This window comes from Numenius arquata, chromosome 7 (assembly GCF_964106895.1).
Source record: "Numenius arquata chromosome 7, bNumArq3.hap1.1, whole genome shotgun sequence".
Taxonomy (NCBI): Eukaryota; Metazoa; Chordata; class Aves; order Charadriiformes; family Scolopacidae; genus Numenius; species Numenius arquata.
The window spans coordinates 52386705-52410815 of record NC_133582.1 but is presented as its reverse complement, the minus strand read 5'-3'; the positions used below and the strand labels follow the sequence as shown (position 1 = coordinate 52410815).

General features: G+C 35.1%; 1 protein-coding gene across 6 annotated transcripts in view; it reads left to right on the top strand.

Annotated features, from left to right (window-relative positions):
• Positions 1-24111, top strand: part of TAX1BP1 (Tax1 binding protein 1) — a 60109-nt gene that overhangs the window by 17423 nt on the left and 18575 nt on the right. For 2 of the 6 annotated variants that reach the window (XM_074150819.1, XM_074150820.1), the window contains 10 exons: positions 1465-1652; positions 3270-3428; positions 14328-14476; positions 14613-14703; positions 16287-16472; positions 17674-17901; positions 18977-19123; positions 20375-20468; positions 21686-21804; positions 23063-23188. In XM_074150819.1, coding sequence (XP_074006920.1) covers positions 1465-1652; positions 3270-3428; positions 14328-14476; positions 14613-14703; positions 16287-16472; positions 17674-17901; positions 18977-19123; positions 20375-20468; positions 21686-21804; positions 23063-23188 — 1487 coding nt within the window. The remainder of the gene's footprint in view (positions 1-1464; positions 1653-3269; positions 3429-14327; positions 14477-14612; positions 14704-16286; positions 16473-17673; positions 17902-18976; positions 19124-20374; positions 20469-21685; positions 21805-23062; positions 23189-24111) is intronic. The other 4 variants (XM_074150824.1, XM_074150825.1, XM_074150821.1 and 1 more) reach the window with 3 other exon arrangements.

Here is a 24111-nt window from a genome sequence, read left to right as displayed (position 1 = left end):
GACCAGGTAACTCTGTCCCATCTGTTACATTCCATGCTGACAGTACTCCACTTTTATAGAGGTGCCAGATTTAATCTCCATTCAGACAGTCTCCCAGTTGTGTTTGGCAAGATATTTTAGTGCTGCTGAGATGAGATCAGTAGAGCTTAACAGAAGCTTAATTAACTGAGATAAATAGTGAATGTTGTACAGCATGCTTTAAATATTTTTTTTTTTTTTTATGATCGAGTAGGTGTTCTGGAAGAAAATAATCAGGAATCTGTTCTCTTCAGTATGTTAGACACAAGAAAAAAAGACTTTAAGTAGTTTTAAAATCAGTATGTCTGAACCAATATTAAAACTTGCTGGAGCTGCAAAGTAGATTATTCTGAATTTGTTTCTGCATCTTGTCACCTTATTTAAGCATTGAATCAGGTAAACTGAACTGCAGTGCTACATAGGAAAGTGTAGTCGGGTCCAAAACCACAGAATCCTGAGGTTTTGAGATTAAGGTACTATTCCCTGAGCTACAGTTAATAAAGTATAAGAGTAATAGAAACATGAAGTGCTTGATACAAATGCTGTTGGTATAGCACATGCAATGTTTTACCATTTGTGGGAAAAGTAGCTCGGATTACTGGGAAAAATCTCATTAGTTCTGGGAATGATTGTTTAACATCCACAAATATTGCCATGTGAATCCAGGTGATGTAAGAGGCTTGATGTTGAAGCTTTAGTGGGCAACAGTTCAATTGAATAGTCAGACAGAAATTCCCCTGAAATAATTTGCTAGCAGCATGCAGTGCTACATAGACAGAAGAAAGATGAGTTATTCTTACTTTGCAAAGTCTAGAAGAATTTTTTTTTTTAATTTAAAAAAATAAGTTCTGCCTCTTCTGTATTTGTAGCTTGTGTCATCCGTTCAGAGCATTCCCATGCTTTGGCACTTAACCACAATTTATTTTTGCTTTTTCTACTCCAAAAAAAACCATGCAAAAAATTGAACCTGTTGGAGTTGCAGATGTCTTGTCACTGCATGTTATTCTGTCTGTGTTTGCTGTCTTTGGTTGTATAGCATTTCAAGGTCAAAAAGTCGTTTACTCTTTGTTCTGTGATTGTACAATAGTTACATCATAACGTGGTCCTGATCCAGCTTCAGGGCATCTGATTGCTAATGATTCTATCTGTTTCATAAATATATAAACAGCAGCTGTTACCTAATGTATGTAAGGTGATGTGTACATATAGCACTTATTACTTGTCACTGTTGTAGTGTTTGTCTTAAAAGCATGGAGAAATTGTTGGGGGATGAAAGTTACTGAATAGGATGGCTCTTCCTTTCTGCTGTTTTGATGATTTATCTATGCCTTACTGAGGTAATAAGCATGAAATTCATAAGTAAAACATGATCTGATAATCTGTTTCCAGATGGAGACTTGTATTTTTGTGTAGAATGTTTCTTCAAATATGAATTATTTTTTGTAGGATATTATCTACCAAATGATGACGGAGAATTTTACCAGTTCTGTTACGTGACTCATAAAGGAGAAATCCGTGGAGCAAGCACACCTTTCCAGTTTCGTACCTCTTCCCCTGTTGAAGAGTTGCTCACTATGGAAGATGAAGGAAACTCTGATATGCTAGTGGTGACTACAAAAGCTGGACTTCTTGAGGTTTGATTACACAATTCTTAAAATGTTATCTTCTTATTTATTTTTTTTTATATATACATACATTTACAGGTATTGAAGAACAAACGAGGAGGAAAAAAACTGTATGTGTATATAATGTATATACTTCTGGCTTGTTCTTTAGTATTTGATTGGAGTTTAGAACACTTGCAGGTTAAATGAGTACAGATTTTAAACCGGTTACAGGTATGGTATAGCACTAAGCATAGACTGGGAAGCCGTAAGAGAATAGATAATTGCCCATCTCTCACATTGGTACTCTCCAACTAACTGGAGGAGAGGAAGATACCCTTTGTGTGCAATACTGCTTGTTGTAAGGAAAAAAAAATAAATTACAGAAGCAGTATACTTGTCCACAAGTGAAGAGCCCTGGAAACTAGGCTGAGTAATTGCAGGTGCCTAAGTATATTAGAATAGCTTTTGCTTTATTTAAAGGAGTGATCTGTGTGTCATATTCTTTGCTAGGTGAATGTGGTTAGACTTGTGTGCTTACATACACAGGGAAGATGTTTCCATTTGCTTGTTGATACTTTGTAGGCTGAAAACTACTTAAAGCCCAGCCCAAACCAAAACAACTAAGAGTATGTGAGTTGCTTATTGGAAAATTGTTCAGTACGGTTTCCTTACCTTGCCATCAGATGCTTTGTCCTTTTGTCAGTTGCATTTAGGGACATACGTGCTTATATTTGTACAGTTTTCAAAATTCAGGGGTAAGAGGCTTATCTCAGATATCTCTCTACTATTTTTGCTTTTCAGATATTTACGCTCATAGTACTGAAATTGAAGGAAAATATTTTTTCAAATGTTTTTGATTATCTTGGTTTATAGAATTTTAGGGTTGGAAGGGACCTTTAGAGGTCATCTAGTCCAACTTCCCCTGCAATGAGCAGAAAAATCAACTAGATCAGGTTGCTCAGAGCTTCATCCAGTCTGACCTTGAACGTTTCCAGGGATGGGGCATCTACCACCTCTCAGGGCAACTTGTTCCAGTGTTTCTCCACCCTCATTGTAAAAAATTTCTTCCTTACATCTAGTCTGAATCTTTCCTCTTTTAATTTAAAACCATTACACCCTGTCTTATCGCTACAACCCCTACTAAAAAGTCTGTCTCTGTCTTTCTTACAAGCCCCCTTCAGGCATTGAAAGGCCACAATTCATGTGCCAGTCCTTACTTTTGGCTACGTGTGTGTTCATTGGGTTTTTTTTTTTTTGGTGAAATTCTTCAACCATTGGTTTAGAGTGTGTATGTGTGTATCTCTACACTCAGCAGCCATTTTTTCACCAAGCTGTCATCACCATAATTAGCTCCTCAGTAGTTGCTGTCACTTGGGAACAGTAAAGGCACTTCGCTTAAAGAGGGAAAACTTGAGTATAAATCAGGACACTGCAAAGTGTGCTGTCTGATGGTAATGTAGTACTATTCAGTTAAAGCAATAAAACTTAAGAAATTTGGGAATAAAGGGAAAACTGTACAATAACCTAGCCAGAGGACACACATTTTGTGCTTCTGCTCAAACACTGGAGTAATTTGTTATCCACTTATTTGATAGGTTGAAGTGGAGAAAAATTACCAAAAAGCACTGTTTTTTGTTTTTACAGTTTAAAATTGAAAAAATAATAAAAGAAAAAGAAGAGCTATTAAAGGTAACTTCTGTTCTGGAAAAGGAAACGGCACAACTCAGAGATCAAGTTGAAAGACTGGAAAAAGAACTTAACCATGAAAAGCAGAGATGTGACCAACTGCAAACAGAGCAAAAGGTTAGTGGTTTAACTGATTAAAGCTGACTCATAATGTCTGTAATCCTCCTTTTTCAAGAACCAGTTAAACTGTGTTAAAATCAGCTATCGAAACCCCTCAGCAGTTAGATAGACATTTACACTAGAATAGGTCAGTTCCTATTAACCTCCTGCCACTATTCCTTTTATGTTGTAAAATGGTTAAAATATTTAAGGCTTTTGGTACCAGGCTTGGTAAGATAATCGGTGACAACTGTTACCAGATGTTTGACTTTTAACTGTGGAATTCATAGTGGAAAGTAGTTGATAGTTTAAAGTTTGCTTACATTAACTTAAAATGGAAGTAGGCTTTTCAAAAAAACTCCCATTAAGGAATAACTACATAGAACACAGGGTATTGAAAATGGTAAAAAAATTTGCTATTAAAAGCAAAGATCAAAACTTAACAGAGAATACTACTGCCAGGGCACACAAAGAGTGAAAGGTAACTAGTCACTTCTCCAAAAGGCTTCTTAAAGGTCTGAAGATTTTCAAAGGGAAAAGAAGCACAAACCTAACAGTTTACAGTGTTAATTGATAGTGGAAATATAAATCTAGCCTAAAACAAAGTAAGCTTAATTTGGAATTCTAAATATGGTTAAGGAGGAAATCTAATATTATATAAAAAAGGCACAGAAAAGTTGGACCTTATCTATTTTTAAGCTGCTGCTTTTTAAAAAACAACTTTTAAGAGAAGATTAAAAACATGTGGGAGGGAGGTGGTGACATGGACAAATTTGAAGTAATGAAGCCTATATAATTTAGCTGTGGACAGCAGTTAATAGGCTATTTCTAAGTCCTAGTATGTATATGTCAACAGTTCTGCATGATACACCTTTAATAGGAATTTGTGGAGGGAATTTGAAACTATTGAAACTTACATAGTTTACTTTCGAACAATCATAGTGAAATGGAATGTTGGGTAAGGAAAAAAGAAAGGGTAAGATCTTGTTTAGAAAACAGTTTTTCCTATAAAAGAATGATTTCAATTCAAGCACGTGGGAGAACTAGCTTAAATCAATGAGATGAGAATTAAATACTTAAAAGTATGCATTTCATGGATTTACAGAATCATAAGCTTGGTGGATAAAGCTGAATAAGCTACATAGATGCATTTCAGTGTCACTTGAGGTTCTCATTTAAAAAAAAAAGTTTGAAAATAGCTGTCAGTTTACTGACACATTAGCTCTACAGTGCTGTTTTAAAACGATTTTGTCAAATGGGATTTTGACAGGTCTCCAGCAGAGATACAGTTAGACTGTGTAGGAACAAAAATGTTTTGATACATTCTCACATTTTACTGTGAATTTCTATCAAAAAAAGTTTTGCCTTTACGATACCAGAACTTAGCAATTGGAGTTTAACTTCAGGAATGTTTGATGTTTTGTGGGTGGTTTTTTTTTGGTTTTGGCTATGTATTTTGTTGAAGTGATGATGCAGTGTGGAGACCTTCATTTGTAGCTGAGCTAAAAGTAGATGCTGAATCTGAAGCTCCTGCAGCTCTTCACCTGTTGAGAATACTATGGAAGTTTTCTAACTCATGCAATTATTTTGAGTCTCTTAAGTCTTTGACACAGTCTTATTTTACGCTTTTCATGTTCCATTCTGCTTTTCAGTTGTTTAGAAAAAGAAACAAATTTGCTGAGTTGAAAAAATCTTTCATTTGTTCATGTACATAAGTAGAATATAAATTGAGTGTTACTTTTAAATTTAACAAGCGTCTACTAAATCAGGTGCAATAAATTATTTTTCGTCATTGGGAAGTTTAATAAACAATACTTTATATGCGGCTTTCTTTCTAAACTTTCCAGTCTTAAAGATGACTTCCTTTCTTGCTCTCCTTGTCTCCCTACCCCAATACATGAAATGCAGCAGTGGGTCAAGGGGTTATATGATTTACTTTTGCTGGGAACACGTATAGTGTGTTAATAGATTGATTTAAAGATTCCTGAGCAGCAGTTATGCAGTACTCATTTGGATTACAGTACCTAGGTTTTATTTTCCTTGTGGCTTGTTTAAAAAAAAAAAAAAAATTAAAAAAATCAAACCCATGAAAATACCTTACCCCAAACACAGCTATCCCACAAATCCCCCCCTTACCTCCTCACCAACAACCACCAAAACAAACCCGCCAAAACCCTCCAGCTAATCTAGTCAGCTTCATGTCATGTGAATAATTGCTATTGGCAATAAACCTAAATAATGCATGAACGTGGGGTGGTTTTTTATATAAGACTACAAGGGATAACCTTGAAATGCTAAGTAATCAAAATATATTTGTATTTTATATAACAGCAGAATCTTTACCTGTGCTTAGTATGAGCTAGGTTGTTTTTGTTTGGCTTGTTGAGTTTTTTTTTTTGTCTTTATATTACAGAATAGTTGTTTTAACTAAGTAATTCTGTGTGCTTTTTATTTTCTATTCCTAGTACTCTTTTTGTCATGTACAGGTGTATTTTTAATTATGCTCTAAACTTTTGATACATAAATAGATAAAAAATGGAGTTGATGAATTTAAAATTTGTATTTTTTTAAAATGTTTAACTTAGGTAAAGGTTTACTTATTTGGAGTTCTATTATAATTCTTTCAGTATCATTTAGAGCATTTAAGGCTAAAGAAAAACAATGAATAAAACAAAATAGCTCATATAAGAAAAAATTATTGTAAACACTACATTTCATTACCTTTGTAGTTTGAGGAAGCTGTGATAGAAATCTTTATTTCTGTTTAAAAATAAAGCTTAGCTAAATTTAACCCAGGTACCATCTCTTAAAAACATTTTTTTTTTTTTTTTTCCTTTTTGTAAGCACTTGCATCAAGAAGTGCACAGATAATATTTCTGCTTGTCCAAAGAGCCCTCTAAAAAACCCCACGACAGTACCAAGTACTGTATTTAAAAAGCAGCAATTACCTGAGCAAAGGAAATGGATACGTCTGTACATACACACACACGTTTGATTCTAATTGAGTGCAGAGATCTTTATACTGCTAATGTATTGGCAACTACTGTTTGTTTATTACTGTTTGTATTGTGATAAGGGGGCCTGGAGTTACGAACCCCCTTATCCAAAATACTCAATCTGCTTCTTTTCTAAAAACCTTACTCACATCCTTCAGAGCAAATAGTACGGGTATCTGGGCGCACGTCTTTGTCTTTTGATCAAATACCTTATCAAGCTACCTTATATTTTCATAATTAAATTGAACAGAATGTGGATCTTGTGGTTAGGGGTCATAGTACATAAGTTACCTTTCTGTAGTACAGTGTAACAAATAGAAGGTACATTAATGATGGATAAGGTCCAAGTTCATAATACAGAAATGTTTTGTTCAAACACAGTTTTCTTAAAATCCCCTTTTTATTCATGTTTATTCATTTGTCTTTAGGCTACTTTCCTCTTTTTGGTATTGATTTTTATCAGTCCTTTGGTTTCACAAGTGGCTCAGAAGTAGTTTGGATCATTGAGAAATGTCTGTAGAAACATTGATTTCTTGATATAGACAGGATAGTTGTTGACAGACTGTCACGGCTATATCCCAATTAATGTTTCCTTCCCACTCCTGATTATTTGATCTTTCTTCCCCCCCTGGTTACTCTCATAGAATTCTGGGCAGTCTTCTCTGTCTGCTTTTTGCCTAGTTGGGATGCTTTGTAAGTGATCCTTTAGAGGCTCTTTGGGGAAAACGTTAGGAAGAAACAAGCTAAAAGTAGATGAAAAGTAGAACATAGCACGCTAACCAATCTGCTCAAGTGAAACACAATCTGTATTCCACAAAGATTGAATATTGGGCGCTCTGCATGTTTTTAAATGGCTACTTAACACAGTATGTAGTTGTTCTGACAAGATCAGTTTAGGGAGGGGATAAGTGAATCTTTCCTGTTCTCCCCATTCTTCTCCTGCCCCGCAGCATGCACACTCTATTTAAAAGTGTTGTATTTTCAGTAACAGGAAAACATAGTACTCCTCTGTAGGGTTTTTCATGCCAATTAAATCACTCTTAGACTTTTTTTTTCCCCTGGATGACATTAAAATAGCTCTTACAGAGTGTGAAGGTTTAACTTGATCTGCTACTACTCTGTGTGGGAATTCAGCGTAAATGTGAAATTATTGAAAATGTTTCAGAAATGTCACATCTTTTTCTTACAGCCTTCTGTTAGTGTTTCAGACTTAATTTGTACTTACTAGGATGATGTTCCCTCATAGCATACTTTTATTTGGAATCATGCTGAATAGACAGCTTGCAACTCTACTAATATAACACTGTTAGAATAATGATGTAATTACTCACTATGATTATTTCACTTAGATGATACATGGTCACCAGAACTGTTTCAGGTTACTTTCAATAATTCAACGTTTCCTTTGTTTTTTGACGAAGATAACTTGTTCACTGGTACATACTCAAGTATGTTGAGTCACATTAGTAAGCTGCTTTAATCTGAATATACTTGGAAAAACTGAAGAACATTCACTCAAAAACTGAGTGTGTTTTTTATCTAGAAAATAATAATACAAATATTTCTAATCTATATCTGAATATAAAAATAGATATCTGTGTAAATAAAAAAAATGCATGCATTTTGGACTTTGTGTTCCCAGTTTTTTGTGTACTTAAACTGTGTAAGCTCTCTGGCAGCAGTGCACTTGCCTACTGTTTTAAGATTTACTATTACTGTGCTGAACAAGAGAAACTTGCAGTAGTTGTGTGTGTTGTTTCAGGTTGCTCTTCTGACACTCTGCAACCATTCAGCTTTGTGAACACAGATTTTCTACTCTTCTGTAGAGAGCAGAGCTTGCAAATGAGGCTTTTGCAATCATTTGTCTCCCTCTAGTGGGAAGAGAGTACTTCAGAACAGATTTTTTTAATGTTACAGCGGTGACAAGTCTTTACTCCTGTGGCAGTAGTTTCCCTAAATGTTTAATGAGTCGGAAGCAATAGATTTGTGGATTACCTGCTCATTCTTTGATGCTGTGAACATCTGAATAGTGTTTCTGTTATGACATTGGCATAAATTGAGGCAGAAGTGAATTTACTGACTTGATAAACTTGCTCTTTCAGGTTTTTTTGAAGTTTGGTTCTCCATTTAACTCTTTAAAAGTGGGTTGATTAATTTACCTGGTGGAGAGTTTTAATAGGACATCCATCTGAATTCACATTTCTGCTGACAGGTTCTACTTGCACATTAGCTTTATTCATTGGAGAGTTTTATTCAAATATCAGGGAATCATTTCAGGTTGCTTTTGATTCCATTTATGAGAGTTTCTCTGGTTAGGTAGTGACAAAATGTTGTTGTCCTGCTGACATATCACACTGCAGGAGTGCCCAGTTCAGACTGCATGCATAAAAGGAAGTGAATCAAGTGGTTTTTTCATTGCCTCATTAAATCAAGCTATGTTGATAATGTTTATGTATGCTGCATGTTTGAAAATCTGATGCTCAGGGAGATGCATTCTTTAACAAAACCAACCAAAACCCCAAAGCAAACAGAAACAAACCCAATCACCCAAAAAGCAAAGCCCCAAACAACAACCAAAAAACCACCCCCCAACCCAGAAAGCAAAAACACAAAACACCCCCCACTCTCCCCCAACGTCCATGTAAATAGTGTTTTAAAGATACAAATTAAAGACTCGGAATTGCTCAGGTTGGCACCAGCAGTTATAGCACCCAAGGGTGCTGTAAACATCCTGTGAAGGGAAAATGCTGTTTTACTGTTTCACTGACTGCTCTGTGTATGAATGTTTCTTGTACTGATTAACTGACATTTATTTCACTGGATGATCAGATTCATTTGAGAGTTTCTGAAATGTTTTAGATGGGTATCCTGCCTGAGCTTCAACTCAAATTATGTATTCACGAGTGACTCTTCACAAAAGCTGTAATTTATAGTGAAATTATAAGATGTTTTAAGAAATTAATGTTCTGAAATGTAAATGTATGCTGCAAAACCACAGTTTGTCTAAATACTTCAGCTGCCTCCTGCAAAAACTTGCATGTCTGTAGTCTTCATGACAGTAGTTGGGTGAGTGATGTTACTTAGGTGAACTTTTACAGAATTAAGCCTTAGTTTTGTAGAGTTTTGATCTGTTTAGCAATGTTAGTTGAAGAGATTAACACAACTAAATTACTACCACTGTGGCATCTGTAGATAGAGAATAGAGAAACTTCAGTGTTTTTAGAGCAGTGTTTCTATTGCTGATCATAGTCACAAAGATAAAAGCTTAGTATCATGGAGTTTATTTGGAATTGGTTTCCTGTTTTACTTTGCTGAATGCTTACACTTTATTTTTAGAAAGAAAAATTAAAACTTGAGGTTTCCTTTCAGAACATCCAGGCCCCGTGTTACAGGGCACTGAGCACACTCATTGCAGTGGCTGCAATGGTACTATGTTGTGTTCATTGTTTGTCCTCGGAGGTCCTTTAAACACAGAGTATGATGTGAGCCAAGTGTTTTACCCAATTTTGTTGGAGTCACTGTGATGTCAGTGGGATAAACAAAAGGCTCCTGCGGATAATTTGTCTAGATCCCTTAAATTCTCTACAGAGTATGAGGCATAATGGCTCCCCTGACATAAAATTACAGCCAGATAAATCAATCCACCTGCAACTGGAAAGGTGCTGCTGTGTTTTTGGTGTGGTTTGTGTGTGGGATTTTTTAATATATTTTTAAAATAAATTGCCTTGTGTTTGGTGAATTGACCTCTTTGGTTTCTGAGTTGCATAGCTCATTTTAACCTTTCATTCTTCTTCTTTATTACAATGTATGTAGTCTGTAAAAAGTTAAATAAAGATTACAGATCATAGTATGGTTAGAGTTGGAAGGGTAGGAGTAGGAAGTAGGAACAGATATTAGCTGTTAATCAAAGGTGAATGTTTCAGATGTGGAATGGCTTTTAAAAAGTGGCTAGGGAGTTCTACATGTTACGAAAAAGGAAGATGAAGCATTAAAACCCCCTGCTGCTCGTTGCCATACTGCAAGATGTCACAGCTGGAAGTAGTCTTATGTTGTATTTTTCAAGTATTTTATTCTGTCTGTTGGATCTCTCTCTGCCTTAAGCATGTCGGAAAAATGCGCTCTGTATGTTGATTTGCAGGAAGGGATGGTACTCTGAAATGTTTTACTGGTGTTGCAAAAGTCCATTAGAAGTAAGAAATGCATAGGGAAAACATGTTCTTGATAGTTGAGCGTACAGATTTTTGCCATAGTTTTCTGTTATGAAAATGAGAATCTAGAAACTATGGCTATTCCATTCTCAAATAAAAGTTTATTAATCCTTTTGTAGCAGAAATTTAATAAATAGTTTTTAAACATGTTTCAGGGAAGAACACAGGCGTGATCTTCGCATATCCTTTAGACAGAGTTCATAATAGCTTTATGAGGTTTCAATGGGTTGGTTGCACAATCGGTTCAATCAGATTAGGTCACACAAACCTAAAACAACTGATCTGCAATTTAGAACTCTTGCTGTAAAACCCCTGTTCTTTCTGTAGCTGTTTGTGATGCACTGTAAGCAGATGATGCTATGTGTTTGCAGGGGGAGGACAGTATTTCATGTGATTACAATAAAATTTTATTTAAAGTTTTCAATATTTAAAGTTTTAAAAATAATCTGTGTTAAATATTCTGGCATTTTAGAACAGCAATAAAGATTTTGGTGCCCCTGTCTTTCTTCTCATTCCCTATCTGAAGGGGAATTTTCAATGTGGAATTTTGATTCTGGGGAAAAAAAAATATTCATTTGACAACTACATCACATTTCCTTTGTTTCATTTCACTGGTGAGGCTTCTAGTAGTTATAGGATTTTTTGTTTTGGTAGCTTTTTGTTTTGCAGTAGTGAAACTGACGTAAGGAATTTCTGGCTGCTTGTTCTGAGCCTTGTGGTGCAGTTTGCTTCTTCCCTCCACCCATAAGGCTGTTGCAATTCTAGGGAGGGGGAACAGGGAAAGCTGTATAAAAATACAATCCAGAGTAAAAATAACCTTAAAATTGTTTGGTGTTTTTAAACCATTTCATTAAAATGATTCATGTTCTTGCTGTGCTTTTCTTTCTGTTAAGTGGAAGAGAAGGTATAATATTTGTAAATGTATCAGATAAATTAAGAAAAATTAAATAAACAAGACTTTCAGAAAGTACTTACCTTTTCTCTAATAGAGGTTGTACATGTAGTTGATGTGTTTATTATATTCTTCCCCTTTAGACTTCTCCTAAAACACAGTTGACTTTTACCTGTAAAATAGTCTAAGAGTACTCATTTTAAATTTTACAGGCTCTGAAACTGCTGTAACCAGAGCGTATGGGACTAGGATTGCAGCATCTAAATTGAATTGCTAAGAATTCTGTAAAATAACAAGTCGTCTCTAAAAATTAATCCTTTTTTTCTTTCAAAACTGTAGGCTTTAGTTGTATCTAAACAAGTTTATTAGGTGAGAATCTGTTAAGTATGGAACTTTTACATTTTAATAACATGTCCCTTTAGAATAACTAGCAAAGCAGCTTCAATTGTAATGCTGTTTGTGGAGTGAATTTTTTTTAGGCTATTAATTCCTTTTAATATATGTTACCTTTGGCAGCCTGTTTGAACTGTTTGTACAGTTTGTGTATATAATGTATCAGATTAAATTCTTTTGAAGGCACTTGGGTTACAACAGTTACAGTTATACCAAAGTGGTGTTTAGAGAAAACACAGATATGCATTGAAATAGACTTTTTACTGTACTAGACTTTCAAAACAGGGGCAATTAATTAGTCTCCACTGCACTAGGGAAGGACAAGCAGTTATTAATAATGTGTGTTGTTGCTGCTGGTTATATAGCAAGTTTTACTTGGAATACTGACTTTAAAATATCCTGCCTTCATTACACCACGTATATATATTTTTGGTTTGCTGGAAACTGATAGCTTTTTAAAGACATAAAGACCTTATGAAAATTGTGGATCATCTTCTCCCATGCTGTTTTCAAAAAAGATGATACATTCATGATCCCTTGAAATTCTTCGTTATATTAAGGCATATAATAAAGCCATTTAGAGTTTCAACAGTTGTGTTAGTCCTCTTCCTTCTTTTTTTTTTATAGCATATGTAACAAAAATTAAAATCTGCTTTATGTGCTGGTATAGTGTTTAGGAAGTGATTGAGTCATTGGTTACATTTGCCACCCTCTCAGAATTCAACACCCTCTACCCCTTCAAAAAAAGAAAAAATCATAATGCTGAAACTTCTGTTTAGTTGCTTGTAAAAGCAGGGCTTAATTGCACTTCTGAACAGTGTATTTTGACAATTAATGAGTAAAAACAGTCCTCATTATATTTTATTGTACTTAAAACATTGTTAGTTAGGTTGGAATCCGGCCAGAGTAGGGGTTCTCCGTAAACTCTGGCTGATGTGTTTCTCTTGATATAACAGTACAGTCCTGTTGTTTCAGGGCATTAAGCTTTGTTTAGAAATGAATAGATGAACTAGTGCTTTAATCCTCCAAATGCAGAGCAGAAAGACAACTTGTACCTTAGTATCTGCACAAACACTGTAAGTCATGCGGTAGTTGGGCAGGTCAGTCTGTCTCAACCTTGTTTACACTCTGATTCATACCACTGCCATGGTTGATACTAAGCTGAGCTTTACTGAATATTGATATGAGAAATAGCAGCGTGTTATCTCGGTATGTGTGTTCTACTTCAGTGTCATTAATTTCTTTTTTGAAGAAAATAGTGTTATGTTGAAAATAATGTCTTTCTGGGTTATTTAAGATGATCTGTGGTGGAGATGACATTTAGCTGTCCCCTGCCTTAGAATGGTATGAACATTACTGTAATTATGTAACGAATGCGGTACTTAAAAGTGGCTTCCCATCTTGCATCTGTCAGTTTTCTGTCAGAGGAATCTGCTTTGGGTGTTGCCATCATCCTCTATCTCAGCTTCCAATCTCCAGGACAAGAACCCTGCAATTGTTTCATGAGCTTCCATATGCTTTTGGGAGACCTTCCACATGTTCTAGCTGGGAGAATGTAGTGTAGTAAATAGCTCTCCATCAGAAGTATCAGTACTTCCTTTTTTTATTTTTTTCTCCTTTTCTCTGCAGTTGTCTTTACTGTGGCTTGCTTGAGTGATGTAGCTGTCTGGTCAAATGCAAGCTTTCCTTCTTTTCAAGTAAAAGAAAGTACAAACAAAAATAGAAGTTTTTATGTGTTCTAAGCTAGGCAGTTGGTGGTTAGTTTGCAGAAAAGAGAATGGCAAAATATGTGAAATATGGTTTTATTTTCCTATACTCTGAAGTCTTTGGTAGTCTCTGTGCAACTGAATGCTTGTGCCAAAACAAACTCCTTATTAAAATATTAACTGTGCATAGCAAGTTTAATATTCAGTACATATCTATATTTGAAATGAGATTGTAATACATTTTGAGGAAGAGAAGAAATCTAATGACCATCTGTCTTACGTTGTAGCTTTATGTGTGCTCTAAAGTAAAAGCACTGAGCAATTTCAAATATTTTACTTTTACAATTTTCTAAATATTCTTCAAATATTTAATTGTATAAATGCGATCCTTTTTAATGCTCACCCATATATGAATGCTGTTCTGCTTATTGTGTTAATAGATGGATGGTTTAGAATGGTAAGCATAATTTGGAATGTATGTATTTTGATCTTTTTTCTCATGATAAATTGTTACTGAATATACAAAGAGTAGTGATATGCATGTGAAATACACCATTATTAGAAATAAATATCTACAGTAGGCCTCCAGTTTTTTCATATAGCTTAGTAATAAATAGCTTAGTAAATAAATACTTCTATGTCTTAGCATTAGTTCAAATAGCCTGTTGTAGTTCTGAAGATACGCTTTCTTAAATGACATCTATTTGCAATTTTTTTTAAAGACCGGTGTTCAAGCATCAGAAGCTCTTAAAACTGAAATTCATGATTTGAAGAAAAAGCATGATGAGGCTGCTTCAAAAGTTCTCCAGCTTGAAGAAGATATCATGACTGTTACTCAAAAAGCCATTGCAAAAGAAACTGAGTTAGACAGGTATTTAGTCACTTTGTTCTTAACTTCCTTATTTTACTGTTTCTTTCCATGGGTGTTTTTTAAACTAATAATTTTTAATGTATGCATTCATTTTCTGTATTAATAGTTCTGTACTATTAATTTGTCTATGTCTTAGCCTGAAGGACAAACTGAAGAAAGTGACACTTGAGAAGGAGCAACTTGAATGTGTGTTGAAGACAGAAAAGGATGAAAAAGAACTTTATAAGGTAACTTCATTCCTTGTGTCTGTATACACTCAAATGAAGTGGTTTGAAATAAAGGTAATAATGTTTTATGGAGAAGCCTAATGAATTGAATTTGTTGAGGAAAAAAGGAAATAGGTAACTTCTGTCAACAAATCTTTTTTTAAAAGACAGTTACAGAGGTTCTCATTTAAAAATGAATGAGGAAAATAGCATCTGAGTTCATCTTGTGATATAGAAAGGTGTCTAATAAGGAGAATGGATCACCAGTTTGTTAAAATGCAGGCACAATAACCAAAAAATAATAGCTGCTAGTGAGATGGTTCTTTAGTTACACAGTGCATCACCCAGTAACTGGTTTTCTTAACACAGTTATGAAAAAGTAAATTAATTTTTACTATTCTAAGTTTTCCCTCCAGAGTGTCCAGAGTGTGTTTTCTAGATCCCTATTCTTGAGTCTTGTGCATAACTTTGAGAAACTTTAGTAGGATCTATATTGCATTGACTTTTACTAGCTTACATGTTTTATTTTGCTGGTATTGAGAGATACCCATATTTAAGCTAAAAGAAGGTACACCCTCCCCCTCTCCCACCCCCAAAAAAACCCAAACCAACAAACAACCCAAACCAATCCCAAACAAAATTCCAAACCCCATAAGTCTTAAGATTAATCCAGGGTGTCTGGCTAGTTGAGGGCTAGCTAGTTGGTGCTGGAACCGTCCTTGCAGCAAACATACATATTAAATATTTTTATCAGCCCGCTGTACTGCCTGCCTAATTTGATGAGACCATTTGCTTAGAAAAGTAGATACAGAAATGGATTGGGCTTTAGAATGTCAACCCTTATCTGACTTGAGTTGATGGCTATTAGTTTTCATACTCTTTCCTTTGGAAGAAAAATGCTGTTTCTGTCTTATATGCTAAAATAATGAAATCCTTAATTTGCATGAAACAAGGTTTATTTAAAAGATTGTGTTCATAGGAAAATGCCATTATATGGCGGACAATGTTAGATACACACCAGAAGTCATAAAATCTCAAAATGCCTTTCACAAGCACAGAATCCCTTTGTAAATAAGCAACACAAATCTAGTCCTTGAGTGAACAACACTTTGAAGTTATCCTTTATTATGCATAATTTGGTAGACTTGATGATACCCTAAAAACAGCTCTAGAGTTGCTAAAGTAGTTCAGTCTTTGGAACTGGATATTGCTGTTGTAGTCCTGTTTGCTTAGATGATTGTAAGTAGATGCTACTAGAAGTTTAATTTCTGTTTAGTTTTCTTCAAGTCTTTTCTTTTTTGCTTGTCCTTAGTTGTCCAGCGTTTGTAAAGAGAGGATTTAATTCTGAAGAGCTTAGTTTGATGTGGACAGATAGCAGGGCCTTAACCTCTAGCTGTACAGTGGAGATGTTGCTAGATGATTAAGCTGAAAGAATGCCAGCCAGAAAATTTGTGCTGGAGAGCAGTGATATTATCAAATGTTTAATTTTTCTCTTTACTTGTTCTAATCTGTCTCGGAGATGAGTTAGAATTTAGTTAGCACTTAAATGGACAGGCTTTTCATAACGTGGGAGAAGAGTTTGACATTTTTTAGCATCATTACAGATACACTTGAAGAATACAGAAATAGAAAACACCAAACTAGTAAAAGAAATCCAGACGTTTAAGAATTTGGATGCAAACAAAGAAAACATGATATCGTATTATAAAGAGGAGGTTGGCAGATTACAGCTATATATAGCTGAAAAAGAAAATATGAAGAAAGCTTTTTTGCTCTCCTCGTCAAACAAGGTAAGCATTACTGATATAATTGGCCTGATTTAAAATAAACATATACAAGGTTGTATGTGTTTGACAAGAGAAAGGAAGAGAAGATGAAGATATCACCAGGGTATCGGCTGAGATGCGAGATGATTATGGTGTTCTCAGTAGATGCAGAAAAAGAGCAAAAGAGTGAATTCTGTTCTAGTTTTGCAGATTCTGAGCTTGTTGAGGTGTCTCACGTGAAGTGTGAGATGAACTATGTGTGAAGAATAATTTGTGAGTTCAGTAAAAGTGCATCAGATGTGCTGAAGTAGTTATTAGGTGAATGTTCTGTCAAGATACAGTGATGTAAAACCTGAGAAAGTGTAAGATATTAGTGTTCCTCTGGACTTGCTATCCTAAGTAATTATTCAAAAATTCATAAATAATGGACTAGAGATACCTAAATTTATGTCTAGACTCAAGAATATGAGATTATTATGCCTTCAGGGAGCCCAGAGACTGCAAGTAGCTTATAGTAGCTTTGAAATATTTTTTTTTTTTTTTTTCTGGTGATCCTGTGCTTCTCTGAGGAATGAGAGGCCAGTGGTGCAGCTTGGTCAGTTGGCCCTTGGGCTGCCCTGTGGAGCTGCAGCAGTGCTGGGAGTCATAGTGCTGCATGCTGTAGCTTGCTCTTCATTGCTTTTTGTTGTCAGTTCCTTCTGAGAAGCCTGTTGTGCAAGATCTTGGGAAATGCAGCTGTGAGAAAAACAACGCAAAGCTGCTTTATAGTGTCTTACATCAACCAGTTGTAGGTACTGTAAGAACTCTCGCTCTGTTGTTACCTGCAGTGTCTTACTATGGGATGAACTTTGGTTTTGAAGCTGGATGGCCATTTGTGCCTGCTAAAGAGAGTGACAAGAACAAAGATGTTTTGGAAAAGAGAGAGACTTTTTTTGGCATATTTTTAAAACTAAAGCTGAAAATACCACAAAAATCTAGTATAGATGAAATAAGAATATTTAAATTTGCTTTCACGTCACAGTGAGATTGTTTGCACACCAACTGTTAGCAAAGAAGGCAAACGGGGAAAATGGTACTTGTGTACCACTTCTTGATTTAGTGGTTTTGCTAAAGACACCATGAAAACTTTGTTTTTCTTTCAAATGTTTCTAATCCCTATATGAACCTTTATTTAAGTTTTGAATTAAAAAATGGTGGATTCTCTTCCTTCTCTTCTCGTTCCCAGGACAATGCAAGTATTTTAAAAGAACAGCTTCGGAAAGCTGAAGATCAGATTCAGGCTAGCAAACAAGAAGCTGTCCTAATGTCAAAAGAGCTGAGTGATGCAGTAAATGTGCGAGATAAGACGATGGCAGATCTTCACAGTGCACGTCTGGAAAACGACAAAATGAAAAAGCAGCTTGCTGATGCTTTAGCTGAACTTAAAAAAATCACGACTTTGAAAAATGAACAGGTAAGTTTTCAGTATTTAGTACTGAAGCTTATCTGTATTTATAAAATCTGGCAGAGCTAGCTATGCTGAAGTTGGGGAATAAAATATGTTTCTGGATATTTAGTAGAAATTATTATCAAATTCTCTTTTGGCACTCAAGTTGCTACCTTAAATCAAGTGTGAGTTAGCTGATTTGGAAGGTTGGTAAGAAAGGACGTTTGTGCTACTACTCCCCTCCACACCCAGATCATTTTCACAGAATAACATAGTATTATATATATTATTTTGAATCCTCGCGCTTAATTCTTTTTTGTGAGCCACAGTAGCATTGAAAATTCATTCAGATAAGAAAATATATTGAATTTTTTTTATAATGGTCTTTCTTCATTGATGAATTCTTACTTGATTCTTATGAGTCCCTCCAATATTTGTGGTCAAAGTTAATCTGCTTTAGTATTTATAAGTATAAAAATATTAATGTAATGGAAACTGTCTTGACTTTCTTCATCTTGGATAAAAATCTAGTAAGCAGTTTAAGTTTCATCATTCTGACTTAAGTGGGTTTTGTACCAGATCTTTTGTGATTGCAACTGTATTGGATTAATTCACTACTAGGATTACTGTAATAATGTAGCAGTTTAATTACTGTTCAGCTCAATATATTTTTTCAAAGTAGTGCAGAAAATATGAAGTGAATAGTGCAACCCTCAAAAGAACTATTATATTTACAATATCCAGGAATGATATGTTTTTTCTAAGAATTTAAGTTATATACAGTGTCTTTGAAATGCATCCTGAAAGAAGTAGCAGATCATCAGAATGACTCAAGTCACCAGAAGGTATCCGAATACAGCACAGTAGCCAGTTGGTATTATACCAGTGTGTATTTACTTCCTCAGTGTGTCCTGCTTGAAATGAAGTTCAGCACAGATGCTGTGTCTATCTCTGCTCTACTACTCTATTCCTTTCCTTCCCGCAAAGAAAACAGGAAGTTCTTCTGTACTTACATGGAGCTTTATGCTTTAATTGAAAAAAGATTTTTTGGGAAATAGTGGTATTTGAACAAAAGGGAGAATAGTTTGTAATTTTTTTTAAGGAAACTTCAAACACAGTGGAGCAGGAACTGCGCAGAGAAGTTGAAGATCTGAAGCTTCGTCTGCAAATGGCTGCTGACCATTACAAGGAAAAATTCAAAGAATGTCAAAAACTTCAAAAACAAGTAAACAAGTTTACAGAACAGGCAGTAAGTAGAATGGGAGAAAATGCACTTGCTTTTTGTAACTGTTCAGTAACTACTTAATTTCCTTCTGCAAAACACAGTGCTTTTAAAAAGCATTAAAAACATGCAGTAAGCTCTTCAATTTACCGTTTTCTTCCATAAAACTAAGTTACTTCTGTGATCCCTTTTAGATAGCTGTCAAAACCAAGCATAGGATTTATGGTAACTGGTGTATGTAGAAAGCTAACAGGGTTTGGATGAACCTATAAGCATAACATTGTTCAAGGAAGAATTTTCAAAATGAAGCAGGGAAAAAGTCCATAATTACTATCTCTGTTCAGTACCACCACAAAAACCCCACCAAATCTCCAAACCCAAAAGTGGGGGAAATGGAGAACATGGAGGAGGATTTCAAAGTGAAGTGGGGAGAAAGCTTCCATGACATGGTATATAGTTATGTTCCGTGTGCCTTTTTTATTCTTATCACTCTTCTAACCCTTGTTCCATAAATAAATGAGGCTTTTGCAATGATGATGTGGGTCTTATGCCACCTAGTAACTGAACTCGTTAGCGAATTTAAAACAGATTTGAGAGCAGAGTTCTTCAGAGTTTTGTGAAAGTTAATGACTGAGTCAAGAGGAGCTCAAAATGGAGGAAAAGATGTATGAGCAATGGGAAGATGTACAAATGTGCTTTCTTAAGAAAAACAGACTTAAATATTTCTGCTGTCCACAGAACAAATGGGGTAGATACCCAGCTTTGATTCACAGATTACTTAAGGTTGTCTTCTCATCCAGAAGGTCAATGGTGAATGAGGTGTCATATCAGAACACCTCTGGCTTCTCCTTAAAAATCTTCCACATATTTGGCTGTGTTGTACATCTGATAACAAACACTAAATTTCACTACTTATAAGCGCTGGACTTCCAGTGTTATAGTAATACAGACTCCATTTTCTAATGGAATATTAGATTTAAGTTGATGGATTTAAGTGTAACTGATTCTCTAGAAAATAAGATTTTTCTAATAATTTGCGTAGAAATTGCTGTTTCTAGGGAAAAAGAACTTTATAAAGTAAGATTATAAAAATCATAGTCTGAGGCAATTTCAGTTTTAGTAGAATGAAATGTGTTAGCGTATTTATTATTGGCTCCTATTTTAATGAGCAATTTCGTCTAGTCCAATTTTGGAAGAGATGATAGTGCAAGATATACGCTATTTTGTGCTTTGGCTTTAATTTAATTAAATACCAAAACAAAATTTCTTTTCACAAAGAAAATTGCAGGGCATCAACAGAAACTGACAGGTGCGTCTAACATTGAGACAGCTACTGCCGTCGTTACAGACAAAAAGTTGCCTCCATCTCCAGGTATCAGCAGCTTACATTTTATCTATTTGTATCAGCCTGAAAGTGTTGTCTATGTGAAGTATTCCCTAATAGTATTTATAGTAAAAAGTAGATGGACTTGTTCTAGTAAATCAATGATTAGAAATGTCAAAATTAATCCAAAAGTTTTGTGTCTTTTTTTCGAGTGGTATTTTCACAAATACCTTCATGTATCTTTTCAAAACAGTTCAGTTGGTATTTGTTAATGTCAGTAGGAATGAACTTTTGAATTTGTTTGATAGTTAACACACAGCTGGTTTTGCCAAGCTAGTAAGCAATTTGTTTAAAAAAAAAAAATTCTCCTGAAACTTGCAAACTGTGTACAATAGCAGGATAATTTTACTGTCCTCTTACAATGACTGTCCACTGTAACATTGTACTGTACAATCAAATCCACTGAAAAGCTCTGATTACATGATGGCAAGGTCAAGTCTCAGGACTGTTCTCAGGATTTATAGGCAGTAGTGGTTTATTAGAAAATGTTTAACTAGGTTATAATTTTTATGAACTATGAAGTTCTTACAAAAGTGATCTTCTAAAACATAAACATAGAATAGGTTAAGACTAAGCCTAGTGTATTATTTAATTTAAATTGGTAAATGCCAGTAAATGCTGACCTATTTTGTTTGTGTTACTTTATAATTCATGCATTCTTTCTGTCTATAGAGACTATACCTTGTAATTTCTGTCAGTTTCCTCCTGTCTTAAGTAAACACAAGCATTTCCTAAAGCAAATAAAATCCCATCAAACTTAGTTATAGTATGTGATGGGATGAAGTAGATTGCTGAAGCGCTTCGTATTTTTAACCAGAAGAATAAAATCATAGAATGGTTTGGGTTGGATGATATCATATATATATTCTGGTGTTTACTTTCTTGGGAGGTCTGGGGAGAGATGTTTGGATTTGTTTTGTGGGTTTGTTTTTTTTTTTTTACATAGACCTTTGTAATATGTAGGTCTACATTTATGTTCATTTTCAGTGTGTGAGAGAACTGAACACAGACATACCAACGTGACTGCTGTTCTTACATATCACTACTCACGTGATACTGATTGTCTCTGATAAACTGTTTGCTTGAATAACGTGGAGCACTCTCTTCTTGATGCACTGTCAAACTTGCCCAGTCATCTCTCTTATACAAACTTTATTTATGGAACAAAAAAATCAATATTCTTGTTTTTTCTTCGATGTTCACAGTTAGCCCCATTTCATCTGACATAGTTTCGGAATTCATGGTAAAGGAGCAAGTACGTGAAATGAATAAAGAGATTGCTGAGAAAACAGAGAAGTATAAGAAATGCAAGCAAATGCTGGCAGTAAGTAAACGGCTGCTTCGTAAAGCTGAACAGGAAGTAGCTATAGGTGCTAAGTCTTAAAACCACAAAGCCTATCCAGCTGAGTTGCCTTGCTTGTTTGTGTGATACTCTGTGATTATGATAGAAATCTTAACATTAGAAAACACATTTTTATTAAGTTGGCTCTCGATTACCTGTGGTGTTGGAGGGTCCAGACGAGGACCCCTCAGGAAAACCCAGATGCAGTAAAACAAATGAACAAAACTAATACTACTTCTGTGCTCCAGGTTTTGAATACTTTTTTTTCTTCCATTGTATTTTAAGTGTAATTGATTTTATAAATCAAGTATATCACGTTGCTGTAAGCCAGCTGATGTCTGGAACAAGGACAGTAGTGTTTGTCTGATAAGCTGTTCAAGTGTAATAACTACTACAAATTTGACTGTCCTGGGCTTTTACAGTGTTTTGGTGTCCAAGTGGGTGCTGCCTCCTAGCTTGGGCTCAGCAGTACATAAAGGCATTTATATGGTGCTCCGGACCAAAGCTGGCACCAACAGTGCTGTAGCCACAATAGTAATGCCCTTCAAATGTTAATACCTGTCAGTCCTAATTTGATTTTAATTTAACCGGTTTGGTTGTCTGTATGATGATGGAGTATTGCATCAGTGATGCTGGTGGTAAAAGTTGACTGTTGTAGGGTTGTTTAAGAAATGCTTTCTGGGTATTGTCTTGTCTCTGTTGATCTTGTTTCTCTTACTCATCACAATGAGATTATTCTGTTTTAATACGCTGTTCAGGATGTAACAACTGTCATGTAATTCTGCTCATCTCCTGTCTATGGAGAGTTTGCATTAGGCTATTGCTTCTGTAGTGGGGCTTGAGGAAAGCTTTGCCTTTGACCTTCTGGATGAAAGATATTTAGGTTGTAAAAGCTGCACGGGGGAAGGTTTTGTACTGAAGTGAGACACTTGAAAGGATAATCGTGATTACAGTGCAGTATTAGGGTACAAAGAAACTTGAAACTGTGAAGCTAAAGAGGAGTATCAGCTTGTTGGAAAAAAAACTTGGGCAAGAAAAAAATACATACTGAACATAATTTATGCAGTGTTCAGTGGTCCTGTCCTGTTTAAAGTCACGAGTCAGGCATGATTTCTTGGGAAAGCCATTTGTAAATGGTCTCATTCTAAAAGCGTGGGGTTATACAGTGTCTTTGTTGGGAGCGGGAGGGGAAATCTCTTAAAATTGTAAATATTTCATGCCATGGTATAAACTACTGTAGGAGGAGAAGATGAAATGCAGTGTTTATGCTGATGAACTGGCTAAACTGGAGCTGAAGTGGAAAGAACAAGTGAAAATCAATGAGAGTATAAAATTACAGCTAGCAGCGATGGAGGATCAGTATAAAGTAAGTTACAGATTTTGTTTATGACAATGAATGTTATCCTGTTCTTAACGTAGTTGCTCATTTTTAATAGTTCAAGTAATGAAGAGCTTTAATGGGGGGAAAAAACACTAAATATATTTTTGCTGTAAAGAGAAATTGTTTTGCGCTTGTAGAAACAGCAGTCTTGTAATGCTTTTTTTTTAAAGTAAGACAGATCTGCTAAGTACGTCACCAAATGGCTATCAGTCTTTTAATATTGTGGATTTAGACAAACCTCTAAATGTCGTTAATCTTGTATTACAGGAAAAAAAGGGGTAAAGAGTTCTAATTTCCGGTTACTATAATACAAACAGGAATATTGATTGGCATGTTCGTCCAAAACCTTTATATTTCATGCTCTGTTACCAGTGTAGTAATGTCTAATGTATTTTATCTGAATTAATTAGAGAGATGCAAGTTGGGTGACATATTGTTTTTAAAGTCATCATGAGAGAATCACTTTAATTTGGAGGATCTCAACTATAGTTTTAGTAAAGTAATGTAACACACGCATCAAAATCAAGCGTAATGGGCAGCTTTAGCTTACAAAGGGCCTTAATCTTTGAAGGTATGTTATACTAATACAGATGTTGAAGTGGCTTTTTAGGTCAATAAGGACAAGATAAGAGCAACAAATTTCCATAAGACCAGCTTTTATGCTTGTTTTCAGCTTAATGGTGATAGGGTAGTTGTCAGCATAGAATACTCTGCCCATTTTTGCCCGTTGTGATGAGCAGGGATAAATCAAACTGTGATTATATCTGTTCCAGTAGGAACACCCTTCCATTAGAAATTATAGTACTTTTTTCTTTATAAAATCCTGAATTACTCTATGGCTTATTTCAGCACTCTATGTAGGCTGTGCTGCCTTTTTTCCCCACTTTTCAAAGCTCTAATTTCAATTT